Source organism: Petromyzon marinus, chromosome 53 (assembly GCF_048934315.1).
Source record: "Petromyzon marinus isolate PM22_M1 ecotype Great Lakes invasive population chromosome 53, UKy_Petmar_22M1.pri1.0, whole genome shotgun sequence".
Classification (NCBI taxonomy): Eukaryota; Metazoa; Chordata; class Hyperoartia; order Petromyzontiformes; family Petromyzontidae; genus Petromyzon; species Petromyzon marinus.
Window position 1 is genome coordinate 2,710,754 of NC_133719.1, and position 9,022 is coordinate 2,719,775.

Genomic DNA, 9,022 nt, shown 5'->3' on the forward strand with positions numbered 1-9,022 from the left:
GTGCGTGTTGTGTGCGTGTTGCGTGTGGTAACTGAACCGGATTCTCCTGTTCTACACGAGCTAACAAAGACAAAGATCCCCCGTGTAGCCTGTAACAGACTGCAGGGGCAAGTGCTGTTGTTGGCGAGCACCAATGAAGGCCGACACGGCACACACCCGAGTTCGATTCCCGCTCACGGCCACCAACACCACCAGTGACGATTATCCGAACCGGTCATGGGCCTCCCCTAGGTCGACTCAGCCTCAAATGAGTACCTGGTGCAGTGTGTAGTAAACATCGCCACGGGGGAGACAAAGGCGGCCGGGCGTGGTGCTAACCCACCCACCCCCTCGTGTGCCACAGTGCTAACTGGCTAACGGCACTTGCCCCTACAGCCTGCTGCAGCCTACACGGGGGACCTTTGTCTGTGTACACCGTAGAAGTTAAGGCATACGCATCTTAATAAAGAATTAAAGCTTTCGTGACTGCATAAATTACTCATTGGTTTTTTCGATAAAATCACGTATGTAGAAATACCGTAAAATTTATTTTAAATTTATTTTAATATAATGTTATGGTATTTCTATATACGCATCTTGATGGGTATATGAAGTTAAACACTTTAGTCGGAACCCCTTGGACATATTTCTCCCCGAGGGAGGTTCTATTACAGCTTTAACACATTATTTGATAATCTGATTTTTTTAAGGTAAGGCAAACCAATTAATTAATTAAAATCCACTTTATTAATACTCTTTGGTTCTTTGGGTAAAGTCACGTAGGTGAAAAAATAAAATAAAAATAAATAAAAGTAAATTAAATCACGACGTTTCGATCGCAACACAATCAATCATCATCAGGTGTGAAAACCACAGACGTCGTGATTTAATTTACTTTTATTTATTTTTTTCACCTACGTGACTTTACCGAATGAACCAAAGAGTGTGGATCCTCGCAGTCACGAAAACTTAAAAGTTATTTAATTAAACTAAATGAATTTCTTGTCAACCGGCACTTTCTTTCTCAGCGCGTCTCGGCCACCTCTGCCCGCGCCTCGAAGGACCCCGACTATAAGAGGCTCCGCCCCGCGCGGCCGCCTCTCTTCTCGCCGCCATCTTAGGGTGAGGATCTCTCTCCTCTCTCACTCACCTCTCTCGCACCTCTTCTCACATCGTCAACCCCCTTCCACTCGTCGTTACCGCCACTCGCTCTCGGCGATCCTCAACCCTCCGCTCTCGTGTTTCCCTCCCCCCGCAGTTCCCTCGGCTGTCTGCCCCACCCCTCCCCGGAGCGCGGAGACGCCACGAGGCGCTTGGAGGCGCGCGCCATCACCATGCAGATTTTCGTGAAGACGCTCACGGGCAAAACCATCACCCTCGAGGTGCCGCGCGACTCTTCCCCCACACTTCGCCTGCACCACACAAACGCGCACCGTCGCGGGAACGCAAGGCGATGGAGGGGGGGCGGGGGGGGTCGTGGGGCAGCTGAGGCTGCGACCTCGTGGCGTGCGGCCTAGCGCGCCGCCGCTGCAGCCTAGCGCGCCGCCGCAGCAGAGGCGACACAAATGACAACCATAACCGTGGCGGCCGCCGAGACACCGCCGCGAGTGGATAGCAGGAGGAGGAGGACGAGGAGGGAGAGTGGCAGTAGCGGCAGTTTGTGAGCAGGAGGCCGTGTCCACCACGCGTGTGTGGGGGGAGGCGAGTGAGCGGGAGCCCTCGCAACATTGCCGTGTCCACCACCATGGCCACCACGTGTGTGTGTGTGGGGGGGTGAGCGGGGAGGCCCTCAACCATTGCCGCCTTCCGTCGTTCATCCGCCGCCTCTCCCCGCGAATGCGAACTTGGGACGGCCACGGATAGACGGGGAGAGGAAGAGAGACGTGTGATGGGCCCTGGTGGTGGTGGTTAGGCGATGTTGGCCTGCGCGTGGTTCCTCAAGTTGATTGCGGCCTGGACCCCCCCGCGTCTCGCCTCGCTTTGAGCACGGACACGGAGTGCCGCGTCGTCTTGGTGTCGTCTGCGTGGTCTTGGTGTCGTCTGCGTGTTGTCGTGAGCCATTAGACACACCGCGTGTTGTCGTGAGCCATTAGAGACACCGCGTGTTGTCGTGAGCCATTAGAGACACCGCGTGTTGTCGTGAGCCATTAGAGACACCGCGTGTTGTCGTGAGCCATTAGAGACACCGCGTGTTGTCGTGAGCCATTAGACACACCGCGTGTTGTCGTGAGCCATTAGAGACACCGCGTGTTGTCGTGAGCCATTAGACACACCGCGTGTTGTCGTGAGCCATTAGAGACACCGCGTGTTGTCGTGAGCCATTAGCCACACCGCGTGTTGTCGTGAGCCATTAGCCACACCGCGTGTTGTCGTGAGCCATTAGCCACACCGCGTGTTGTCGTGAGCCATTAGCCACACCGCGTGTTGTCGTGAGCCATTAGCCACACCGCGTGTTGTCGTGAGCCATTAGCCACACCGCGTGTTGTCGTGAGCCATTAGACACCGCGTGTTGTCGTGAGCCATTAGCCACACCGCGTGTTGTCGTGAGCCATTAGCCACACCGCGTGTTGTCGTGAGCCATTAGCCACACCGCGTGTTGTCGTGAGCCATTAGCCACACCGCGTGTTGTCGTGAGCCATTAGCCACACCGCGTGTTGTCGTGAGCCATTAGACACCGCGTGTTGTCGTGAGCCATTAGAGACACCGCGTGTTGTCGTGAGCCATTAGACACACCGCGTGTTGTCGTGAGCCATTAGAGACACCGCGTGTTGTCGTGAGCCATTAGCCACACCGCGTGTTGTCGTGAGCCATTAGCCACACCGCGTGTTGTCGTGAGCCATTAGCCACACCGCGTGTTGTCGTGAGCCATTAGAGACGCCACGTTGACACACGTGTTTGATTGGGGCTGGATTACCCCCACTTTACCCCACCACGCTCCACCTGCCTATCCACTCGCTGACCTGCTGGTGGACAGGGGGAGGGTGAGGATATAATCAATGTTCCCCAATTCGGCCGCCTGTACCGGGAGTTGGGATCGAACTGGCGACACCTTGAATTTGCTCGGCCAATTGTTCTGCTTGCTAATCGTACCACGACATGGAGTGGGGAGAAATTAAATACCACGGTGTAGGACGTGCATCCTCAAAACGTTTTCCTTTTGGACCGATAAATAACATTGTTGACACTTAGACGTAACTTATGGATGAATGTGCTACCAACAGCGTGGATGCATGGTGAAAGGCTGCAACATTGCCACCCGGCATTGATGACATTTCCCACTCCTGTCTTGTGTTCTGACCGCAGGTTGAACCCTCGGACACTATCGAGAATGTGAAGGCAAAGATTCAAGACAAGGAGGGTTCGTCTTGCTATAGCGTCACACACTAAAACAACTTTAAAATATTCAATAGAATCTACTCCACTATTCAAAACCATAAACTACTCAAACAGTTTCAGCACAAACACTATATTCGTAAAATGCTTTCTAAACACAAAAAAATACTTAGAAACGCAATCACATCCACCATACCCTTAGAAAATAACAATTTACCGGCCTCGAAACACAACAGAACACATCAATTCACTCAAGTATCAACACGACACAGTGCACAACATCATCAACCAGACTAAACCCTCTGACACAACAACCCCTGGCCAAACTTTATTTACACTACAGGCCCTTCCAACACCTACCCCAGCGATCACGTGCAAATACATCTCTCACTACTGGCACAATTCGAAGCTTATTTAAAGAATCAAACGTCATACCACTGATAAAAATCCATTACTATACATCAATGATCCAAACAACTTCATAGATCTATCTCGCCTAACCTTTCTGAAATCAAAAACACTTGGGAAAAATTGCCATTCAACACTCTCTAAATCACTGCGAACAACTTTCCACATACAAACAAATCTGCATCAACTACGGCACTGAATCAGCTCTGAGTGTACCAGACTGCACTACGCAACATGGACAACGCCACACCTACAATCATCACTATCATCCTTGAACCTGATGACAGCATTTGACACCGTAAACCGACCATATTCTCATAGACTCGGTACTGACTTTGGCATCAGTCAGTACACTTACAGATTACCTACAAAATATCCACTGCTACACTCGCGTTCAACAATAAAGCATCTTCCCCTTTCCAAATTACCTGTGGAGTCTCACAGAGCTCCATTCTTGGACCACTTCTCTTCAACCCTTGCATCAAACCGCTCCGCACCTTAATTGCAAACCTCTTGACGTCAACCTTCTAACTCGCTATAACGCAAGGAGCCACTGACCACAACTCTAAAACTTGTGCTCGCAAACAATTTTTTAAAGCCAAACGTACAAAAAGCAAAACTCCTCTTTAACTGTCGCCAAACAATGACGACTTAAGCGTCTATCACAGCAGACTTCTTGGTGATAGAGCCAACGCAGTTAACAGCTTGGGCATCACTTTAGACACCAGGTTACATTTCTAGAATCACAGAAAGCTGCACATTACCATCTACACAACATCAAACGGAGCCCCCCATACATACCTCTCCATTAAGAAAAGAGGTCATCCCTCGTACTCGGAATTCGGTGACGGCTTTGGCTAGATTTTTGCAACTCACAACTTTTAAGCATAGCTCAAACATCGCTACAACGCCTTCAAGTAATCATCCAGAATAATGCCGCAAGACTTTTTAATTTGCAACTTCCCGGAAAGCATCCCACATCACGTGATGCAAACTAAAAAAACGTACACTGGTTACCAGTCAAAATGCAGAATACAATTCTAAATAATCTTATTAACATAAACAACAACACTAACTACAACCACCAAAACAATGAAAAATAATAATAGGTTTTACCCTTTATGGCAATAAAGCAGGAGTTTTGCAAAGACGTTCAAACACCAAATAGGTGCCTTTTGCGAGGTCTGCATTACCCACACAAACTAGTGGCAAAACATGCAAACAAACATGCTCTGATAATGTATGCATTGTCTTTGAAACTGATCGGCCTACATCAGAGACAGCCTTCTTCACGGCCTTGTCTCACCAGTGTCAGACCAGAGGACAACACCAAAAGGCGAACAGTCGGGTAAAAGGGTAAAACCTATCAATTTTTCATCATTTTGTATACTGGAAAAAAAGGTCCCATAGAACACAAAGCAATTGGGGGGTGAACAGACCTTTATTTGCAGCGCCACACCTCTGAAACTTCCGCCCCCGAAGCAATCTGCACATTCGACGCCATCGCTACATTTAAATCACAACTCACAACACCTCCACACTTGTATGCAACTAACTCGCAACCACAGCTTCAGTTGAACATGTGGTAGGCTTTCGTGACCAATATCCATAATCGAGTTTTTTTTCGTTAAACCCGCCACCACCTGACACAGCCAATTCGGCAAGGTTTCTCACGTACACAAAATATACCAGTTACTAATTCGGCACACCGGTTGTGTTGGAGAGTAAAACCCTGCAACAATTACAATTTGAGGGCAACGTTTCGCCAGTAATTAGATCCTGCAACCACAACTTGTTTTGATTTTTTTATATTTGTAAATATTTGTTTTCCATTGTTTAGAATCTTTCAAATGTTATGTTGAGTTTTAATCTGATGGCGATTTCAGTGGCAGGATTGTATGCCAGAAAAGTGCCACGTATTAAACATTTTATCGACTTTACTTCACACGCACAATCTCATCGGTGCACTGTCACGCACACAGAGCAGATGTAATTTGTCAAGGGAATTTGCTATTGGTGCCCCGGTGAAGCTTTTGAGTGAAGGCTTGAGAGTGATGCGTTATTCGATCCTTTCAGGGATCCCTCCAGACCAGCAGAGGCTGATCTTTGCAGGCAAGCAGCTTGAGGATGGCCGCACGCTGTCCGACTACAACATTCAGAAGGTACGGCTCCTGCGCTCGTAAACGAAACAGCTCGGCGCGCGGAGTTGTTTGCGCCTCGGTGTGGAGAGTTAGCCGCTGGCTCACGCCGCTCCCGCTTGGGATTCTTTTGGCGACAGGAGTCGACGCTGCACCTGGTGCTCAGGCTGCGCGGAGGCGCCAAGAAGCGCAAGAAGAAGTCGTACACGACCCCCAAGAAGAACAAGCACAAGCGCAAGAAGGTCAAGCTCGCCGTGCTCAAGTACTACAAGGTATGGGCGGCGGGGAGCCCGTCGCGTACAAATCGCCCGGCTGTGTCTCCCAGTTCTTGGGAGAGGGTGGGGGTGGGCGACATTGCGTCTGGGTAGCACAGGAGACAGTGGGCACACTCTGTACCGAGCCAGTTGAGTGGCCCCGGTGGCGATGTTAACTACCTCGCCCGGTGTACAGGCGGGTCGTGGGTTCGATCCCGACCCTGACTGATGCCTGCTTGTGTATTTGGAGTGTGCGTGCCTTCGTGGTTGTGTGGATTTTCCTCCGGGTCCACCGGTTTTGCCCTCGCCGTTTAGAATTTAAGTGTATTTGGCTGCTATAAATTTGCACGTGACGATGAGCCCCACTTTGTCGTCGAGCTATCGTTTGTGATAGCCAGGTCGCTCCTGAATAATGGCTATCGTGGCTCGGCGGGCTTTTCCTGGTAAAATATACACTCAAGCGCTGTCTTCTGGACAGTCCTGTTTCTTCACCTGAGGAAGGCTACTTGTGTTGTGACCGAAACGTCGTGAGAATTTTATTCTATTATTATTTTGGTCCCATTCTATGTGACTTTACCGAAAGAGCCCAGAAGATGAATCCCTGCAGTCACGAAAGCTTTAAATCAAAATAAAATATACATAGTTAAATACGCGATGCAGACGATGCGAGCGCACGCTCGGGTTCACGAGCGGACCTTGGGATTGTCGGTAAGGACAGGCGCGGAAACAGCAATCTCCATTCGGGGTCCACATGCCCCATCCACCATCGGTTCTGGGAATTGTATGCACTGTGCTGAAGTGAACCGTCCTTTGGATGAGGGATTTTCAAGTCTGAAGGGAAACCCCCCTTGTGGCTTCCTTCACAAGAGTTGGGCTGCTGTGCACACTTGTTGACCCATACTCCAAATCATTAAGTTATCTGCAACTGTGCTCATTGCAGGTTTCGCCTCAGAAATCCCCACTGGCATCTAGACTGTGTGGGCCAGCGTAGAAATTGACACCAACCAAAAACAGTCCCATTTTAATAATACGGGCAAGAAAGAGTTAATTATTTGATGTCCCACTCGTTTTCAGATGGTCACGAAATAATGTCTGGGCCCGGGCCCGCCGCAACCTCCCGCCCCCTTCGCCTTCGTCACCCAGGGGCGTTAATTGTAATCGCTGTGCCGCGTGACAGGTGGACGAGAACGGCAAGATCACGCGTCTGCGGCGCGAGTGCCCCTCGGAGGAGTGTGGAGCCGGCGTCTTCATGGCCAACCACTTCAACCGGCAGTACTGCGGCAAGTGCTGCCTCACCTACGTGTTCAACAAGCCCGAGGAGAAGTGACGTGTCATGTGTGACACGTGCGGGGTGGGGGGGGTCCCCGCCCCTCTCTGTTAAGTGCCGCGATGGTTAATAAAGAAGCCCTGTGAACGGCAGCGCGCCCTCGTGTTGTCTCCGTTGCTCGGTGTGTGCGGAATGCGTGGTCTTGTGGGAAGGTTTCTGGGATACATTGCTGCTTAGCTTTCATGACTGCAGGAATTAATGTTCTTTGGTTCTTACGGTAAAGTCACGTAGATAGAAAAATTAGAATAAAGTGAATGAGAATAAAACTAAAACCACTGATGTAGGCTAGTCTGGTTCTTAATTGGAGTGAGTGTACTTACAGTATAATGTAGACTGTAGCCTGGTTATTAAGTTTGAGTGTACTGGCAGTCTATAATGTTGACTTGCCTGGTTTTTAAGCTGGTCAGCATATTGGCAGTCTATAATGTAGACTGTAGCAATGGTTATTAACATGAGTGCGCATATTGGAAGTCTATAATGTAGACTTAGTCTGGTCCTTTCAGTAAAAATACCACGACGTTTCGATCGCAACACAAGCGGTCATCAGGAAAATGGGGGTTGGCCTCTGAAGGCAAACTGTATAAAGGTTTAGATGGGCTTAGCCCAAGTGTGTCGTCAGCATGGGTGGGACAGCTAATGGTTTAATGTAGGAGAAAACAACGCTAAGGCAGCGGTCTCCACCAATCAAAGAGCTGCCAGGCAATCATTGCACCTCGCTCCACATACCCACACCGCTAACACTGGTTGACAAAACATAAAGTCATGACCCAAAGTGGTTGATGACATCTTTCCAATTATGGCTGAGTTTATAACCATCCTCTTGGTTGAAAATGTCTGGCTTGATGAATGAATCTTTGTTGATAGCTTGTAGACTTTCAAAGTACCATCGTCTTAGAGAAATAAATTTCGTGTGAGCCAGCCACATAATGATCAGCCACGGCAGAAGTATTGGTCCTACCGTGTTTCAAATCCCATTTTGTGCTCAAGAACACGGTCTGAGACGTTGCTTAGTTTCCCCCAATGTAACTGCTGCTGCAGATGCAGCTTAGTTTGTAGACGTTGGGATATTGCGTGTTAGGGCTCTTGTCCACATGGGATCGGATCACGAATTTTATGTACTGTGTTAAATCGGACCTGGATCTTGTGTTCATGATTTTGGAAATCTTTTTGGTTTACCGCTGCTATGTATGGCAAGGTGATGGTTTTGATTGGATGCTCAGATGGCTCCTTCCTCACGGTTGCGGTGATGCCTTTGCAGATTTTGTAGTCAATATCTGTGATCTCGTCGATTTGTACAATTGTGTGTGGGTGCCAGTGGGCAGCGTAGCAGCGTGCTGCACCACGAACGTGGTGACCTGAATTGAATTTTCCCCTCGGCCAACACCAGTGATGATTATCTGAACCGGTCCTGGGCCTCCCCTAGGTCGACTCGGCCTCAAACATTGCCACTGCGGAAATAAAGGCAGCTGGGTGTGGTGCTGGCCACCTTCCTATTTGCTCACTAATGATGGGCTTAGCCCAAGTGTGTCGGCAGCATGGGTGGGACAGCTAATGGTTTAATGTAGAAAACAACGCCAAGGCAG

General features: G+C 49.4%; 1 protein-coding gene across 1 annotated transcript; it reads left to right on the top strand.

Annotated features, from left to right (window-relative positions):
• The first annotated feature begins 974 nt into the window (after window positions 1-974).
• Window positions 975-7,531, top strand: RPS27A (ribosomal protein S27a). Its single transcript, XM_032974289.2, has 6 exons — window positions 975-1,101; window positions 1,238-1,361; window positions 3,283-3,337; window positions 5,797-5,882; window positions 5,999-6,130; window positions 7,290-7,531. The coding sequence occupies exons 2-6, from the start codon at window positions 1,314-1,316 to the stop codon at window positions 7,437-7,439; spliced, it is 471 nt and encodes a 156-aa protein (XP_032830180.1). The 5' UTR covers window positions 975-1,101; window positions 1,238-1,313; the 3' UTR covers window positions 7,440-7,531.
• The last annotated feature ends 1,491 nt before the right edge of the window (window positions 7,532-9,022 follow it).

Coding starts and splice junctions, on each gene's coding strand:
- RPS27A (XM_032974289.2), top strand. CDS start 1,314: ATGCAGATTTTCGTGAAGACGCTCACGGGCAAAACCATCACCCTCGAG. Junction 5,883..5,998: donor CCGACTACAACATTCAGAAG/GTACGGCTCCTG, acceptor TTTTGGCGACAG/GAGTCGACGCTGCACCTGGT. Junction 6,131..7,289: donor CCGTGCTCAAGTACTACAAG/GTATGGGCGGCG, acceptor GCCGCGTGACAG/GTGGACGAGAACGGCAAGAT.